The sequence below is a fragment of the Ranitomeya variabilis genome, chromosome 4 (assembly GCF_051348905.1).
Source record: "Ranitomeya variabilis isolate aRanVar5 chromosome 4, aRanVar5.hap1, whole genome shotgun sequence".
NCBI classification, from domain to species: Eukaryota; Metazoa; Chordata; class Amphibia; order Anura; family Dendrobatidae; genus Ranitomeya; species Ranitomeya variabilis.
The window spans coordinates 190,034,355-190,054,455 of NC_135235.1; the positions used below are offsets into that span (position 1 = coordinate 190,034,355).

At 42.0% G+C, this 20,101-nt stretch overlaps 1 protein-coding gene across 4 annotated transcripts in view; it reads right to left on the reverse strand.

Annotated features, from left to right (window-relative positions):
- Positions 1-20,101, reverse strand: part of ODAD1 (outer dynein arm docking complex subunit 1) — a 346,929-nt gene that overhangs the window by 173,552 nt on the left and 153,276 nt on the right. For all 4 annotated transcript variants that reach the window (XM_077259489.1, XM_077259486.1, XM_077259488.1 and 1 more), the window contains exon 3: positions 10,260-10,359. In XM_077259489.1, the coding sequence (XP_077115604.1) occupies positions 10,260-10,359 (100 nt within the window). The remainder of the gene's footprint in view (positions 1-10,259; positions 10,360-20,101) is intronic.

Consider the following 20,101-nt stretch of genomic DNA (forward strand, 5'->3'; position numbering starts at 1 on the left):
TAGCAGCATGTGAATGGTTAACGACAGCTATTAGCTCTCAGCTTCGGCCACTGCTGTTAGAGACAGATGGCAGCAATGTAACAAAGCCAACATCAATCTGAGCCCCCTCCACACTCGATGACACCAACCCTCACATTCAAGTGTTCATTTTGCGCTGAGGGGTTATACCTCATACGTGTGTTATATCTCTGATGCTGTAGCCTGTATATAAGTTTATTAGCAAACTTTACACCTTTTGAAATAAATGGAAAAAGAACAATCTAAATAGCTCAACATGACTGATACATGATGGATACAACATATGTTTTCTCCAAATTCAGCATAAAATGCTACTTTTACTGACTACTGCCAACTCTAAATTAGTCACCCTCTTGACAATTGTTTTGGCGCTTAGCAGAGAAAAGCCAGACACCAGCTTCTGGCAGCGTTCCTGAGGGATCTTAGCCCATTCCTCATTGGCAATAGCCTCCAGTTTACTAATATTCTTGGGTTTATGTGCTGCAACCATCTTCTTCAAATTCCATAAATATTTTCTATGGGTTCAAACCAGGTGATGAGACAGCCACTCTTAACGTAGTGCAGACTTTCCTACATTTCCTACATTTGTTTTCTCGAAATGTAAATCATATCAATATTTGGTGAGCACCCTTTGCCTTAAAACCAGCATAAACTTTTCTAGGTACACTTGTACTTGTACAAAGCTTTTGAAAGAAAGTTGCAGGGAAGATTTTCCAATCATCTTCGATAACTAACCACAGATCTAAATGTCGCTTCGGCAAATCCTTCATTCTCTTTATGTAATCTGAGACTTGATGATGCTGAGATTATGGCTCCTTGGGGCCATATCATCACTACTAGTACTCCTTGTTCTTCTTTACCCTGAAGATAGTTATTAATGGCATTGGCTGTGTGTCTGTGGTTGTTGTCCTGCTGCAAAATGAATTTGGAGCCAATCAGATTCCTCCTTGATGGTACTGCATGTTAGATAAGTATCTGTTGTACTGTATTTCTCAGTATTGAGAACACCATTAATCTTGATCAAGTCTCCAACTACATTTGCTAAAATGCAGCCACAAACATGCAAGAAACCTCCACCATGCTTCACTGTTACCTGCAGAGACTCAATATTATACCATTCTTCAGCCTTTTGGTCAACAATCTTCTGGTAAAGCCAAATGTTTAAACTGGTTACTTATCAAACCAAAGCTCCTGCTGCCATTTTTTCTCAACCCCAGTTCATTTGTTTTTGGGCATACTTGAGTCACTTGTCCTAGCTTCCATGTTGAAGGTGTTTTTTTCGAAGGGGGGGGGGGGTGACCACAATTCTCCCATGAAGACCATTTCTGGTCAGCCTTCTCCAAACAGTAAATGGTTGTGGCTGGATCCTACTGATTGCTGCCAGTTCTGATGGCACTGCTGAACATCCTCCGATTTAGAAGGATAGTGGGTTTTAAAATATTAGTCATCATTGAACTAAATTTGCTTGGCCGACCACTGCTTCTACAGTCCACAACGTTGTCCACTTCTTGGTGATTCTTCAAAAGAGCTTAAACAGCACATCTTGGAACTTCAGTCTACTTTGAAACCTTTTCCTGGAAGAGACTTTGCTGATGAAGTGTAATTAACTTCTGTCTTAGTGCTGTGATTAGTCTTGCAATGGTGTATGGCCTGTGACATGAAACTCTTCCAAAACCTCGCCGTCATTTTTCAAAGCATTCTTATTTTGCAACAATTTTTCTGTACCTGCCTTAAAGCTTTACGCAGTACTATATATCAGAGGGGAAAGGAAAAAAGGAATCAAGATAGCAGACATCCGTGCCTTGGTTCTGTCAACCCTGAAAAAGCATTAGACAGAACGCGTTGGACTTTCTTGAAGAGCATCCTATGACAAACTGAGTTGGGCCCTTTCTTGCTATCCAAAACTCTATAATTATACATTGATTCTAAAGCGAGAGTTTGGGTAAACATTTCTTCTATCTGATACATTTTCTATTAGAAACAGGACAAGGCAAGGGTGTCCCTTATCACCTCTCCTATAAACATTGGTGATGGAGCATTTAGCGTCAGACATTAGTGGAATTACAATAGACTCACATCATTTTAATTTAGCTCTATATGCAGATGACCTGTTGCTCCATGTTATAAACCCATTTATATGTATAATAAAGGAATTCCAAGAATGCAGCCATGTAAGCAATTTTAAAGTCAACTACTCTAAAACGGAAGCCATGAACATACCTTAACATTAATACTGAACTGACAACTAATTTCTAACTTTCCCTTTAAGTGGATACACACATTCTTGTATGATCTGTATTGTTTAAATTATGTCCCCATCCTTGAACAAACTCTTCAAAATCTAATGAATTATAACTTGAAACCCTTGTCCTTGTTTGGTTGTATTAATGTGATCAAAATGGTCATTTTGCCAAAACTTCTTTATATGTTTCAGATCTTTCCTGTCTGCGTTGCTCAGACCTTTTTCTCCAAACTCAACAAAGCTATTAGCAAGTTTGTATGGGGAACATTGAGGCCTAGAACACATTTTAAAAAATTACGTCATCAGTCTGTGGTTCTTATAAGAGCAGTGGAGTGGCTCAGGTCTGTGGAACATAAGCAGTGGGTGATACTGGAAGGGGACCTCTCTCCCGAACACTCACATCTCTATCTCGGATTGACAAAGTACATGTACAAACTAAACAATTACCAATACTCACTCAACACTTTTTGCAAACATGGGAGCAAGTCGTGATCTCATTATCTACATCAGGTATATTGGGTCCTTGGGTCCATTAACGCCCTTGTTTGACAACCCAGATTTCCCCCTGCTTCAGGTGTGGACTCATTTCTAATCTGGGACAGATCTGCTGGGGTTAGATTGAGACAAGTTCTCATGGGATCAGGCTCTTTTTCTTCCTTTACAGAACTTGGTGGTTCTCTCCAGGTGTGCGTTTATCCTGACTGGCATAATTCCAGCTCTAACCTCTACTGGAGCTTGGGAGAAGGAACTGGGTAGTCAAATTTCAGAGGAGGATTGGCAAAAAGCATTCATACTCTCCCACAAATTACCTATTGCTTGTTGTGCTCAGGGGAAAGACTATAAGATTCTATCTAGATGGCACCGTTGTCTCAGTATTACATCGGATCTCTCCCTGTGTTTCAGACTTGTGCTGGTGGTGTGCCGGTTCAGCCAGGTCTATGTTACATATATATAGTGGGAATGCCCATTGGTTCATGGGTTATGGAATTCAATTTTCTCCTTGTACAAAAGTCTCACTGGAAGCAGAGTCACACTCTCCCCCCAAATAACACCCTCCCCCCAAAAAGGCCTACATCCATTACTTTGGAGTCAATCTCAAAGGCGAAGATAGCTATCCTTAGGAACCTTCAAACAGCTGTTAAGCCAATTATTCTACTTCATTGGCAATTCACAAAAACTTCCACCTTGGGTGAATGGGTGGAAGAGGTTAACAATACTATGAAAATGGAAAACGTGAGTGCACATGTTAACAATCACCTCAAAGCTTTTCATTGCCAATGGACATGTTGGATATTATTCGGTGAGGGGAATGACCAGGCAATCTGGTTGTCCGAAAATAATACTTAAAATAGAATGTCGGGGTCTCCTCTGAAGTCCTTGACTCAATAAGTCATATATTTTTTGGTTTGTTGCCCTCCTCCTCCTTTTCCTTATCATTTTGTCTCCTTTCATTCTCCTTTCTTCTTTATATTCCTCTAGCACCCTCATAACTATTTGGTTCATGTAAGAGCTTATATTAATTCCTCATCAACCTGGTCATACTTATATTCCAATGTTTGACTATAACTTAATATTAACAACCGTCAACTTAATTGGAATGTTCTGTTTTCATAGCAATTTTGTTAAAACCCAATAAAAAATATTTAAAGTAAAAAAAGATAGCAGACAACTCAGGTAGGAGAGCATCTACATTATTCCCTAAACATAGTCTATGCTGCACTATATATGCAAAAAGAAAATTGCTGGAATACTGCTTTCAATTATTATTTAGATCACTAGATTTTTCGAAATTACTTAATCTGTTTGGGTAATAAAAGGCCAATCTTTTAAAGGCTATCTACTATATAATTGTCTAAGGGTCACTTCCGTCTTTCTGTCTGTCTGTCTTTCTGTCTGTCTGTCTTTCTGTCTGTCGCGGATATTCATTGGTCGTGGCCAGCCAGTGGGCGTAGACAAAAGGGCAGGGGAGGCCAGGAAGTATGCAGAGCCAGTCCCCACCCACTCTGTACAGGCCCTGCCAGAAGTGCTGCAAAGGGGGCAGAGTCGCCATGAGGAGGGCGGAGCCGGCCGGGACCATGGGCGCTGTTGGGCCTACCGCGGCCAAAAGCCGGGGACTAAATTAGCAGCCGTGGGTCGCGGCCAGCCAGCGAGTGGAGACAAAAGGGCAGGGGAGGCCAGGAAGTATGCATAACGAGTCCTCGCCCACTCCGTACAGGCCCGGCCAGAAGCGCTGCAAAGGGGGCGGAGTAACTGTGAGGAAGGCGGAGCCGGCCGGGACCATGGGCGCTATTGGGCCTACCGCGGCCAAAATCCAGGGACTAAATTAGCGGCCGCGGTCAGTGATGATGGCCGTGGTCATTGATAATGGGCGCGACAGCAGGAAACAGCGCAGCACATGCGGCGGTGACAGCTGCGGATGGAAGGTGAGTATATACTACGTGGCTGTGCAATATACTACGTGGGCTGTGCAATATACTCAGTGGGCTGTGCAATATACTCCGTGGCCTGTGCTATATACTACGTGGCTGGGCAATATACTCCGTGGGCTGTGCTACATACTACGTGGGCTCTGCACTATACGCCATGGCCTGTGCTATATACTACGTGAGCTCTGTAATATACTCCGTGGCCTGTGCTATATACTATGTGGGCTGTGCTACATACTACGTGGGCTCTGCATTATACTCTGTGGCCTGTGCTATATACTATGTGGGCTCTGCAATATACTCCGTGACCTGTGCTATGTACTACGTGGGCTGTGCAATATACTACGTCGCTGGGCAATATACTACGTGGCTGTGCAATATACTACGTGTACATGCATATTCTAGAATACCCAATGCGTTAGAATCGGGCCACCATCTAGTATATCACACTTGCCAACTCTCTTGCTTGAGAATTGCAAATACATGATCCTAATTTTTTTTAGTAACGGAATACTTCTCCAAATCTGTGTCTGGTTGATGTATAAACCCACGTGGCTGAGTCTAAACTTAAGACTTGCACAAAAATCACACCGGTGTAGCTCCACGCAGGAAGCTTCTGATGCATCAGCAACATTTGACAACTCTTTCGGCAGTCTAGAATGCCTTCTCTTTTTTCATGGATATTAAATTGTTTGTCATTTAAGCATATGGACATGCTGCCCACATTTCTCTCTTGAAGAAACAAGTTTTATTGTTTAAATGGGTTGTCATTTGTCATGTGAATTGTGTCCTCTGACTTTTGTAAATACTGTGTAATGTGATCAGTGTTAATGATGTTGGTAATGTGTGTAGGTGACTATAGGAATAGTTAAGAGTTAAGAGTTGGGACTAGCCCACAGTGGGAGGGGCTAGTGTAAGGGAAAGTGACAGCTTCATGCTGGGAAAACCCATAGGGCCTGGAATGAGCGAACCTATAGGTCCAGAGGTGAACAGTGTCACATTTGAGTGTGATCCTAAATGGCAGGAGATCGAAGAGGAGGAATAGCGAGATCCTGCGCATAAGTGACAGAGAGACAGAGTGGCATTCCGGACACAGGTCACAGAGGAGGACGCATAGCCACGAGACCCCGAGCTTGGTATGTACCGGACCTAAACAGGACTGAGGGACTGGGAGTTCCAGGGAGACAGTAGTGGAATTAGGACACAGAAACGCTGAGAAAGTAAAGGATAGTAACAAATTAGGGAGAAACAGTGGATTTAGAAAGAGTAAACTATTAAGGAAGGATACTGTGTGGAAAAATGCAAAAAAAAGTTCAACGCTATCCCTTGTATATAATCCTTATCAAGGTGCCGTTCAGTAAAATGTTTAATTTTGAATGGTGGTCTCCCATATTGAATTGTGAAACATCTGGTCCTGGCACCCAGCAACATCAGTGACGTGCAGCCTGCACAGGCGTGAGGCCCTAACAACACAACGCCACAAACCCAGCCAGGACTTCCACTTTTATGTAACGTGCCAGGGCACCACAAATAAATGCCTTGCCCACGGTTACAACCCCGCGCCATGTCACAGTTATCCTGTACAAAGTGTTGAACTCTGGTTCGGTGACTAGCTATCCACCACTTAAGCTTGTTGGACTCTAGGATCTGGCGAATCACAAGGTCATGAAAAACAGACAATGCTGGGGAAATTCGGAATTAATTGCAACACCACTCATATGGTTCAGTAATTTATACATAAACTATGGAATATGTTTGTTTTGCTTTTTTCACCAGGATAACCAGTCTACTTTACAGCTCAGGCTGAATACTGTATTCCACCATCTTCTTACCTAAACACATTCAGCAGCAAAGTGAAAGATTATGTGAAATTGTTTGCACAGCCTATGTTCTGTCTAATGATTCCTCTTACACAGAAAGTAACAATTTTGGCGATGTCGACGCACACTACTGCTGCTATAAAAAACATTGTAAGGAAAAAGAACAATGTTCAGACCGCAGAGCTGTAAACATAACACTGATATATGGATGTTAATGGCTGGTATTATCTGTGATGTCTGCTGCATCCTGTCATCCCCTGGAAAGGAAAAAGGAAGGATTGCATAGAAAAGCTGGACTATTGGAGGTGCAAAATAGAAGAATGGTTTTCTTTCTGCAAGCATATGATTCTTCCTTTAAAAAGTAACTAAAAATGAAGAGAATCAAGATGTGCTCTCACAGAGGGAAATGTGGGCAAAGAAGGAGATGCTTAAAATAAACAGAAAAAATACATTAATAACCCAAATAATGTCATACTATAGACTGTATCAAGAGGGAGAGGTGTCCAGGCATTGCATGTAGAATATATACTGTACAAAGTGATTGAATAATACCCTAAAATATACATTTATGTATTAAAATCCCAACAAGATATTAAAGCGAACAATAAATTAAATGAGTGTGACTTCAAAGAACATATACAGTGCCTTGAAAAAGTATTCATACCCTGAGAACTTTTCCTTATTGTTTTCACAATACCTAAATATACTGTTTGTATTTTATAGGGCATACAAACACAAAGTAGAAAGTATTTGTGAAGTGACGTTTTGCATATAGTTGTACTTTGGTCTCATGTTCTTCCATGTAGAGGACACAGCTAGCATGTAGAAGAAGGTGCTCTGGCTAGATGAGACCAATGTAAAACTTTTGGGGCTAGATGGAAAACAACATGTGTGGTGAAAAACTAACACTGCACATGACCCTGAAAACACCATCCCCACCGTCAAACATGGTGGCGACAGTATCCTGCTGTCGGGGACAGAGAAGCTGGTAGGAGTTGATGGAACGATTAATGGAGCTAAATACAGGGCAAATTTGGAGGAAAACCTGTTAGAAGCTGCAAAATACTTGAGACTGGGGTGTAGATTCACCTTCCAGCAGGATAAGAGCTACAATGGATGATTTAGATCAAAGCATATTCATATGTGTGTTAATGGATCAGTCTTAGTCCGGACCCAAATCACATGACGTGAAAAAAATATGGAAAAGTTCATGGGGTATGAATGCCTTTTCAAGGTACAGTGTATTCCTTTTGCATAATGCTTTAGGAGACTGCCTCTATGGTAGATATACTGTATATTATATAGCAATAAATATTAAAAAAGTCAATGGAATTATTCCTGTAATATAAACGCAGGCTACTACTGTATATGATGGTCTGTATGCTGCTGATGGATGGGCAAGACTCAACATTTCCCTGAAGCTCTGCACTTTGTGGTACAAGGGAGTGTTTTAAAGGGAATAAATCATCACGTTTTTCCATCTAATCAGAGAGCAGAATAATTTAGAGACAGTGACCCTGATTCCAGCGATGTAACACTCTTTGAGCTGCTTGCTAATATTCTCCCGGTAACAGCTATCTTTCAGTGATGGGTTATAGACAGAGTGGAAGGAATCTGATTTTGATACCCCACCTAAAGGCAGCATGATGTAGGGGCAGAAACCCCCATCCAAACACATGTCACTGACTGGACTGCTTTCTGCAGTTTTGAAAAAATTCCTGAACGCTGAGCTCTGTATAACCCCGCACACGCCACTTGATTGGCTCCTTTCTTTGCTCATTGTGCATATTCAGCTTTCTGCCTATCAGTGGAAGGGGCGGGGTTATACAGAGCTAATGACTATATAGGACTACCTGGCTGTAGGCTTACGAGTCCTCTAGTGATAATCTCCTGCTGATAAAACTGTCATTTTATAAAAACTACAGCGGGGAGACCAGTAAGTGATACATCACTGGAATGAGGGTCTCTATCTCTACATTATGCTGCTGTCAGATTAGGTAGCAAAATCTTGATAACAGATTCCCTATAACACTTATATTTATAACATTCTAGAATGGGATCTGATACTGTAAGTGCCCAAGTATCAATTTTTCTGATTATCAGATGGTCATGGATAAAACTTGCATGGCGTATAGAGAATCAAAGGGAAGAAAGTACAATAAAAAATGTTATCACCAAAAAGAAGTTATAATGATCCAATCAGGGGAGTTTACAGATTGGTTATTATCTCAAATATGTGGACATACCACATTGCAGTTTTATGGCTAAAGTTGGTATAAAACCGGCCGGATTACTAATTGTGACATTTACGGAATTAAATGGAACCTATCAGCAGGATTGTATCCCCTAAATTAACGTTGTCTATGTAAAACAACTAAATGTTGATAATGTCTTTACCTTTGTATTATTATTATTATTATTATTATTATTAATAATAATCCATTTCTCCATTTTCTAGAAATTCGTCATCAAATATATGTACAAATGAGCTTGCATGAGCAGGACGCTTATCCTGCACTTACAGGTCCCCTTCCTCTCTCCCCTTTCAGCCTCCTGTCAGTGACGGACAGATCACTCTTCTCTGTGATCTGCTCCCCTACCCGACATCTCATGCAAATGCTGCCGTTCCCAGGGGCACCAAAAGGGCAGAACCATACGGTGCAGATGCCACCCCCTGGAATGACACCAACTGCGTCAGAAATTGGGCAGGGGACCAAGTCACAAAAAGAGGCCAATGAAAGGAGGAGGAGGCGGAATGGAGGCCGTAAGCTCTAAGTGCATGCCAAGCAAAACCAAAGAAATTAGCCAAATAAGTTGCTAAACATCCAAATAAGTTGGTATAAATAGAACATATAGGAGCTTGTTCACACTGCGGTCCTTTTACCGACATAACCTAAGATAGAATCAAAATGAGCATATACCTTATGGTAAGTAAATAGTAATAGCACATGTATATAACATAGGGTACTTAGCAAATACTGTTTTTGATCAAAAAAGCATAAAAGCCATCCAACCACGAAAAGGTGTACCCAATTGGGGTGGTCCTAACCTCTAGTATTAAAACCTCACCTTCTGTCAGACAACCTCAATGTAGATAGGGGTAGAGCAGGACTGTGGACACCCAGCTACGGGAAGTTATATGTATCAAATTCCTAGCTCAGAAAGGGGTCCTTGCCTCTGTTTGTCCAACGTACCAGAAACTACAACAAAACCAAATAAATGAGCCGGAGCATAAGTTGGCATTCATGTAACACTTTTTAAATCAAAAACAGAGCTTACTAAGCACCCTATTCTATTTTCATGTACTATTACTATTTACTTACTAACTTACAGCAGGTTATATGCTCATTTTGTTTCTCTCTTAGGTTTATGTGCATGCCAGGCGCCTGCATTTCCTTTTACCAACGGACTTATGATACAAAGGTATAGGCATAATCAGCATTTCAGATGCTTTACATAGCTGACATTAGTGTGGGCTCTAAAAACCTGCTAACAGGATCCCTTTAAAAGGTAAATGCTCACATGACGTTCATTATTCAGTGCAGTAGGCTGCCTATAAATCAGATGCACACTATAGCAGAAGTGGCAGGTGTTTCGCAGCGGATCATGCTAGCAGACAGCACATGCCTGACTACCATGCTGCACTAATGACATGACATTAACAAAAGACTCCCGGAGGCAGGAATCTGCCAGTTAGGGAGATGTCAATCTGCAGGAGATCAGCTGAACGAGTCTTAAGTAAAGCATACATACAGTTGCCTTCTGATTTGCTCTTGCTTCCCAATGGTTGTAGCCTGGCGCTGTCCTTCCTTCAGGCGAAACATACGTTGCAGTTTGGCCAGCTCACTGTCCGCTACAAAAACAGACAAGATATAAGTGAATCTGTACGTGTCTCCTTGCTTCGATCACGCCGGTGAATAATACCTCACTGTATTGCTATGGTTTATGTACACTATATTATATTATGCTTATGACTCTCACAGACCCATTGCTGTACAAAGGTTAATGGACCGATATATGCAGATGGAAGGACCACTTTTAGGAGTACACACTAGGTCTTACCCTGTTTAGCTAGCCCTAACGCCGACGTCACACTAGAGAGAAATACGGACGTATGAGAGGCGCAAAAACTACGCATTGCACACGGACCAATGTTTCTCTATGGGGCAGCCCCTATCTGCCGTATATTTATCGGGCTGAGAAAATTGCAGCATGCTGCGATTGTCAGCGTATTCTGAGAAAAATCCGCCAATGAAAGTCTATGGGGGCGATAAAAATAAGAATTACACATGGACCACACGTGTGCCTTGCGAGAAATATGTACCGGTGTTCTATAGAAAAGCCGGTAATTCAGTGCGGTGTACAGTAAAATCACACTGACAGGTTAGAATAGAATAGAGAGAATACACATAGAATAGGTATATATATATATATATATATATATATATATGGAGAGAGAGAGAGAGAGAGAGAGAGAGAGAGTAAGAAAATTAGAGCAGCACAAAGAAAGAGTCCGGGTGCAGAGCCCCCCAGGCAAATACCAAACCTCAATTATAAAAATCCAGAAAAATTGGAGGCAGCACACCGTTTGTAGTGAAAAGGAGCTATTTAATCAGCCCAGAAGGCAATACAATTATCCATTTCATATCTGTTATATTTTTACATATTCCTCAATAATAATGTTAGTAGTTTGTGTGTGCAAAATTTGGGAGCTCTAGGTGTTAAAATAAATTGTTAAATCATGGAAAAAATGCCGCTCCCGCGCAATTTTCTCCGCCAGAGTGGGAAAGCCAGTGACTGAGGGCAGATATTAATAGCCTAGAGAGGGACCATGGTTATTGACCCCCCCCCCCGGCTAAAAACATCTGCCCCCGGCCACCCCATAAAAGGCGCATCTGTAAGATGCGCCTATTCTGGCACTTAGCTTCTCTCTTCCCACTCCCCTGTAGCGGTGGGATATGGGCTAATAAAGGGTTAATGTCACCTTGCTAGTGTAAGGTGACATTAAGCCTGGTTAATAATAGAGAGATGTCAATAAGACACCTATCCATTATTAATCCAATAGTAATAAAGGGTTAAAAAAACACACACACATTAGGAAAAAAGTATTTTAGTGAAATAAATAAACACATGGGGTTTTATTATCTTTATTGTACGCTCAATCCAACAGACGACCCTCGCTCTCCTATAAAAAAAGGAAATTAAAAAAGCAACAATATCCCGTACCTGTCTGCCGTACAGTCATTTCCCACAATGTAAATCCATCTGAAGGGGTTAAATACATTTACTACCAGGAGTGCTGCTAATGTGACTGCTCCTGGCTGTAAAAGACTGGGGAATGAATGAAATGATGATAACATAGCTTCGGGCACTTGCGGTGCTGTCACCGAAGCTGCGCCCCCTGGTGGCAGAAACTCATATAGCATGGGAATTTTCAGAACAATGACCCCAAACACACCTCCAGGATGTGTAAGGGCTATTTGACCAAGAAGGAGAGTGATGGGGTGCTACGCCAGATGACCTGGCCTCCACAGTCACCAGACCTGAACCCAATCGAGATGGTTTGGGGTGAGCTGGATCGCAGAGTGAAGGCAAAAGGGCCACCAAGTGCTAAGCATCTCTGGGAACTCCTTCAAGACTGTTGGAAGACCATTCCCAGTGACTACCTCTTGAAGCTCATCAAGAGAATGCCAAGAGTGTTCAAAGCAGTCATCAAAGCAAAAGGTGGCTACTTTGAAGAACCTAGAATATAAGACATAATTTCAGTTGTTTCATAGTAACATAGTAACATAGTAACATAGTTAGTAAGGCCGAAAAAAGACATTTGTCCATCCAGTTCAGCCTATATTCCTATATTCCATCATAATAAATCCCCAGATCTACATCCTTCTACAGAACCTAATAATTGTATGATACAATATTGTTCTGCTCCAGGAAGACATCCAGGCCTCTCTTGAACCCCTCGACTGAGTTCGCCATCACCACCTCCTCAGGCAAGCAATTCCAGATTCTCACTGCCCTAACAGTAAAGAATCCTCTTCTATGTTGGTGGAAAAACCTTCTCTCCTCCAGACGCAAAGAATGCCCCCTTGTGCCCGTCACCTTCCTTGGTATAAACAGATCCTCAGCGAGATATTTGTATTGTCCCCTTATATACTTATACATGGTTATTAGATCGCCCCTCAGTCGTCTTTTTTCTAGACTAAATAATCCTAATTTCGCTAATCTATCTGGGTATTGTAGTTCTCCCATCCCCTTTATTAACTTTGTTGCCCTCCTTTGTACTCTCTCTAGTTCCATTATATCCTTCCTGAGCACCGGTGCCCAAAACTGGACACAGTACTCCATGTGCGGTCTAACTAGGGATTTGTACAGAGGCAGTATAATGCTCTCATCATGTGTATCCAGACCTCTTTTAATGCACCCCATGATCCTGTTTGCCTTGGCAGCTGCTGCCTGGCACTGGCTGCTCCAGGTAAGTTTATCATTAACTAGGATCCCCAAGTCCTTCTCCCTGTCAGATTTACCCAGTGGTTTCCCGTTCAGTGTGTAATGGTGATATTGATTCCTTCTTCCCATGTGTATAACCTTACATTTATCATTGTTAAACCTCATCTGCCACCTTTCAGCCCAAGTTTCCAACTTATCCAGATCCATCTGTAGCAGAATACTATCTTCTCTTGTATTAACTGCTTTACATAGTTTTGTATCATCTGCAAATATCAATATTTTACTGTGTATACCTTCTACCAGATCATTAATGAATATGTTGAAGAGAACAGGTCCCAATACCGACCCCTGCGGTACCCCACTGGTCACAGCGACCCAGATAGAGACTATACCATTTATAACCACCCTCTGCTTTCTATCACTAAGCCAGTTACTAACCCATTTACGCACATTTTCCCCCAGACCAAGCATTCTCATTTTGTGTACCAACCTCTTGTGCGGCACGGTATCAAACGCTTTGGAAAAATCGAGATATACCACGTCCAATGACTCACCGTGGTCTAGCCTATAGCTTACCTCTTCATAAAAACTGATTAGATTGGTTTGACATGAGCGATTTCTCATAAACCCATGCTGATATGGAGTTAAACAGTTATTCTCATTGAGATAATCCAGAATAACATCCTTCAGAAACCCTTCAAATATTTTACCAACAGTAGAGGTTAAACTTACTGGCCTATAATTTCCAGGTTCACTTTTAGAGCCCTTTTTGAATATTGGCACCACATTTGCTATGCGCCAGTCCTGCGGAACTATAGAGTCCCTAAAAATAAGAAATAATGGTTTATCTATTACATTACTTAGTTCTCTTAGTACTCGTGGGTGTATGCCATCCGGACCCGGAGATTTATCTATTTTAATCTTATTTAGCCGGTTTCGCACCTCTTCTTGGGTTAGATTGGTGACCCTTAATATAGGGTTTTCATTGTTTCTTGGGATTTCACCTAGCATTTCATTTTCCACCGTGAATACCGTGGAATACACTTTTTTGTTAAGTATATAATTCCACATGTGTTAATTCATAGTTTTGATGCCTTCAGTGTGAATGTACAATTTTCATAGTCATGAAAATACAGAAAAATCTTGTGTGTATAAACTTTTGGTCTGTACTGTATATATAGACTGTATATATGTTTTCATGAATATTTGAGCCCATGGATCCATTATATGTCCATTTTGCAAGCTGGTGAGAAAATCTCGCTGTACGGATGCCATACGGAGGTTTACAAAATACGCAGCCACACCTTGCCAACGGATGGCATATGGATCACTGTTTAGGGAACATTTCTGCGTATTTGGTCCGTAAAAAACGGACCGTATTTTTATATGTTAGGTCTGACCTCGGCCAAATAGATAGCTGGGCTACTGCCATGAAAGGGGTTTTCCCCTCATTTGCCCTTCTTCTACGGTCCTTATATGTTTTATAATATTTATGAGAGACAGGCATTTTTATGGCCTTTAGAACCAAGGATGTGATTCTTTATTTTCTTTGATTTAGGGATCATTAGTCCCATCCTAAATATGGACCAGTTGTTGCTACCAAATTGCTACACAAGCGTGCTAGCCCAACGTACGTTTCGCTTACATAGATGACGCTTCCTCAGGGGAATGTGGTGTGAATCTTTATTCTCCTTTATTTAAGGATCATTTTGACAAGCTGATAAATGGGAATGTTAATTTGTAAGAATGATCATTTTCCAGTTATCAGTTTGTCTAAACATACAGGAAATATACCAAAGAAGAAGTCAGCCTACCTGAAATTTGTGCAGTCAATCTTATACGAATTGAGATTGCTGAATCATGATATTGTGCAATTTGCATACAGTCAGGAAATCCCTCTATTTCTGTACACATCTGCCTTGACTCGGCAAGGCTTCACCGCCTTCCTCTATGGCCACTGCCCTCTGCTGTGCTCCACGTCGGGTTTTACAAGTGACCTAGCATGCCCCCATGACATCATCTGCTAGGCCCACTAAAACACATAGCTGAGTCTTGGTATTATGACTCCTAGAACTGTTTTTTGTGTTCCTCTGTGCATGGCTGTTCTGGACACAAGTAGTCATGAAATATGGGTCCATACTCCCTTAATGCAGTCCATATACTGCTGTATGACTACATGTACCACGTGGGAGAAATGATGTGTATGAGAATTTATTGCCAAATTCTCCGCAATTCGTATTCTATACATTCAGTGGCTACAGCAAATGCATTATACTGCACAAACCAGCGCGTTCTGCACAATCGTTCCCATATTTATCTCTGAGTTAAAGGTTCCAGAACAATGAGGTAGTGAAAGGTTTGCATAGTGCCATTATCTAAAACTGCAAGCTGACTTTCCGGGAATATATTTTATAGAGGTTTTATTTATTTTAGAAGGCGAGAACAGCAACTTACCCGGGCCTGGAGCCAAGTCTTCTGATGGAAAACCTGCATTTTACGTTGTTTATAATTTTTGATAGAATGTTTGGTTCCTTTTAGGGGATATTAAAAGGAGCATGCCCAGTGAAAAAACTAAACAACCTGTCACATTATAAGTTTACTAATTCCATAATTTGTAAGACTTCCAATCCAATTGCCTGCTCGCATTAAAAAAAGTGATGCCAACTTAGTAATGGAATTTTTTGGCATAGCAGAAGTGAATAATCCAGTACACTGTGAGGGTATGTGCACTGTAAGGGTCCGCTCCAAAAACCCACCTGAAAAGCGCTGTGATGGTATGTGCGCTGTTAGGGTCCGCTCCAAAAACCCGCCTGAAAAGCGCTGTGATGGTATGTGCACTGTAAGGCTGTGTTTCCACGGTCAGGAAACGCTGCGTGTTTGACGCTGCATAGAGCAGCAGCGTCAAACACGCAGCGTCCAGATGTTACAGCATAGTGGAGGGGATTTCATGAAATCCCGTCTCCACTATGCATTAAAACACGCATGCGGCAGACCCGCGGAAACGGACATGCAGCGCATCTTTTCAGAACGCAGCATGTCTGTTTACAATGCGGCGACGCTCCATCGCAGCACCATAAATTTACCATAAATAATCATTAGATGCGGTAAAACCTCATCTAATGATTCGTCACTCGTGTAGTAACTTCGTTAACGCAGCTTACTACGTATGACTACTAATTCACATGCCACCTTACCTGTCCCACCGCCGGAAGTCCGCGTCCACTGCACTTCTCGCGATAACTTGGCTTACCGCGAGACCTGCTGTGCACGTGACCGGGGGTTATCTCCAGTCAATAGTCTGTTTCTCACGATCAGCTGATTGTGAGAACCTGCAGTGTAGATGATCGCTGGAGAGTTATCTCCTGTGGTCATCTACAGGCTCTGCTATGTCTGGATGTCAGGCATCCAGATGTAGCAGAGCTGGACTCGTCGTGGGATTCTCATTATTACGGACTACGTCGGACACAGGGAGTATACTGTTGGTTTATTATTTTTAATTTTTTACTAGGAGAACGAGGGAGTTTCAGGAATGAGCGCATAATAAAGATATCAAAACTGTATGGTGTTTTATTTCATTAACCCCTTAAGCCCCAAGGGTGGTTGGCACGTTAATGACCAGGGAAATTTTTACAATTCTGACCACTGTCCCTTTATGAGGTTATAACTCTGGAACGCTTGAACGGATCCTGATGATTCTGACAATGTTTTCTCGTGACATATTGTACTTCATGATAGTGGTAAAATTTCTTCGATAAGACTTGCATTTATTTGTTAAAAAAATGGAAATTTGGCGAAAATGTTGAAAATATCGCAATTTTCCAACTTTGAATTTTTGTGCCCTTAAATCACAGAGATATGTTACACAAAATACTTAATAAGTAACATTTCCCACATGTCTACTTTACATCAGCACAATTTTTTTTTTTTTTAGGGAGTTATAAGGGTTAAAAGTTGACCAGCAATGTCTCATTTTTACAACACCATTTTTTTTTAGGGACCACATCTCATTTGAAGTCATTTTGAGGGGTCTATATGATAGAAAATACCCAAGTGTGACACCATTCTAAAAACTGCACCCCCCAAGGTGCTCAAAACCACATTCAAGAAGTTTATTAACCCTTCAGGTGTTTCACAGGAATTTTTGGAATGTTTAAATAAAAATGAACATTTAACTTTTTTTCACACAAAATTTATTCAGCTCCAATTTGATTTATTTTACCAAGGGTAACAGGAGAAAATGGACCCCAAAAGTTGTACAATTTGTCCTGAGTACGACGATAACCCATATGTGGAGGTAAACCACTGTGTGTGCGCATGGCAGAGCTCAGAGGGGAAGGAGCGCCATTTGACTTTTCAATGCAAAATTGACTGGAATTGAGATGGGACGCCATGTTGCGTTTGGAGAACCCCTGATGTGCCTAAACATTGAAACCGCCCGAAAGTGACACTATTTTGGAAAGTAGACCCCCTAAGGAACTTATCTAGATGTGTTGTGAGAGCTTTGAACCCCCAAGTGTTTCACTACAGTTTGTAATGCAGAGCCGTGAAAGTAAAAACTCTTTTTTTTCCACAAAAAGTATTTTTTAGCCCCCAGTTTTGCACCCAATTTTTTTTCCCAAGGGTAAGAGAAGAAATTGGACCCCAAAAGTTGTTGTGCAATTTGTCCTGAGTACGCTGATACCCTATATGTGGGGGTAAACTGTTGTGAATTCTGTTGTGGGTTCTGCTCTTAGGCTCCCTCCGGTGGTTATAAGTGGTAGTGCTGCTGTTTGTCCTTCACAACAGTCATCAGCTGCTTCCACTTTGGACGGGGCTATTTAGTCTGGCTTCTTCCTTTAGTGAGTGCCAGTTGTCCATTGTTTTCTAGGGATCCACATCTCTGCTTGGTTTCTCCTTCTGGATTGTCCAAATCATCAAAGATAAGTCCTGGCTCTGTTTTTGCAGTCCACATGCGGTGGACTTAATAGTTCTGTGAATTGCTATGTTTTTTCTTGTCCAGCTTTGTCTGTGTTAAGATTTACTCAGCCAAGTTGGAAGCTCTGGAGTCACAGAGTTACCCTCCATGCCTTTAGTTAGGTGTGGAGATTTTTGTATTCTCTGTGGTGGATTTTGTAGTATTTTTTATACTGATCGCACAGTACTCTTTCCTGTCTTTTCTTTCTAGGTAGCGTGGCCTCCTTTGCTAAATTCTGTTTTTAGTCTGCGTTTGTAATTTCCCTCTCCTCTCACAGTCAATATTTGTGGGGGGCTGCCTTTCCTTTGGGTATTTTCTCTGAGGCAAGATAGTATTCCTGTTTCTTTCTTTAGGTGTAATTAGTCCTCCGGCCGTGACGAGGTGTCTAGGGAGTGACAGTAACATCCCACGGCTACTTCTAGTTGATGTGTTAAGTTCAGGATCTGCGGTCAGTATAGAGGCCACCTACTCCAGAGCTCGTCCATGCTGCTCCTAGGCCACCAGTTCATAACAGTACAACTGGCCAACAATGAGTTAACCGCATCTCAAAAGAAGGGAAAGAAAGTGCTGAGCCATTTTTTTTTGTGTACTCTGTTGTGTTTTTTTCCCTCTTCACTTCCGGGTGGCTCAGGAGTTAGGCGTTGACATGGATGTTCAGGGACTTGCTTCTCGGGTGGATCAACTTGCTGCTAGAGTACAGGGTATTTCTGATTATATCGTGCAGACTCCTGTTTTAGAGCCTAGAATTCCTACCCCCGATCTGTTCTTCGGGGACAGGTCCAAATTTTTGAGCTTTAAAAATAACTGTAAACTGTTTTTTGCTCTTAAGCCCCGTTCCTCTGGTGATCTCATCCAACAGGTAAAAATTGTCATTTCTCTGTTGCGTGGTGACCCGCAGGATAGGGCATTTTCCCTGGAATCTGGGAATCCGGCCTTGCTTAATGTAGACACCTTTTTTCAGGCGCTTGGGTTATTGTATGATGAACCTAACTCTGTAGAGCATGCTGAGAAAACACTTTTGGCCCTGTGTCAGGGTCAAGAAGCGGCAGAGTCATATTGCCAGAAATTCAGAAAATGGTTTGTGCTTACTAAGTGGAATGAGGATGCTTTGGCGGCAATTTTCAGAAAGGGTCTTTCTGAATCTGTTAAAGATGTTATGGTGGGGTTCCCCACGCCTGCAGGTCTGAGTGATTCTATGTCTCTGGCCATTCAAATTGATCGGCGCTTGCGTGAGCGCAGAGTTGTGCACACTATGGCGTTGTCTTCCGAGCGGAGTCCTGAGTCTATGCAGTGTGATAGGATTGTGTCTAGAGCGGAACGCCAAGGATTCAGACGTCAGAATAGGTTGTGCTTTTACTGCGGTGATTCTGCTCATGTTATTTCTGATTGCCCTAAGCGGCACGCTTAGCACAAGAGAATCGCTAGTTCTGTTACCATCAGTACTGTACAACCTAAATTTCTGTTATCTGTGACCCTGATCTACTCATTATCGTCATTTTCTGTCATGGCATTTGTGGATTCAGGCGCCGCTCTAAACTTAATGGACTTAGAATTTGCCAGACGTTGTGGTTTCCCCTTGCAGCCTTTGCAGAGTCCTATCCCTTTGAGGGGGATTGATGCTACACCGTTGGCTAAAAATAAACCTCAGTTTTGGACACAGTTAACCATGTGCATGGCGCCAGCCCATCAGGAAGATTGTCGCTTCCTGGTGTTACATAATTTGCATGATGCTGTTGTGCTGGGGTTTCCATGGTTACAGGTACATAATCCGGTGTTGGATTGGAAATCTATGTCTGTGACTAGTTGGGGTTGTCAAGGGGTTCACGATGACGTTCCTCTGATGTCAATTTTCTCTTCCCCCTCTTCTGAAATTCCTGAGTTTCTGTCAGATTTCCAGGATGTTTTCGATGAGCCCAAGTCCAGTTCCCTTCCACCGCATAGGGACTGTGATTGTGCTATTGATTTGATTCCAGGCTGTAAGTTTCCTAAGGGCCGACTTTTCAACCTGTCTGTGCCTGAATATGCCGCCATGCGGAGCTATGTAAGGGAGTCTTTGGAGAAGGGGCATATTCGGCCATCTTCTTCTACATTAGGAGCAGGTTTTTTTGTTGTTGCCAAGAAGGATGGCTCCTTGAGACCCTGTATTGATTATCGCCTCTTGAATAAGAACACGGTCAAATTCCAATACCCT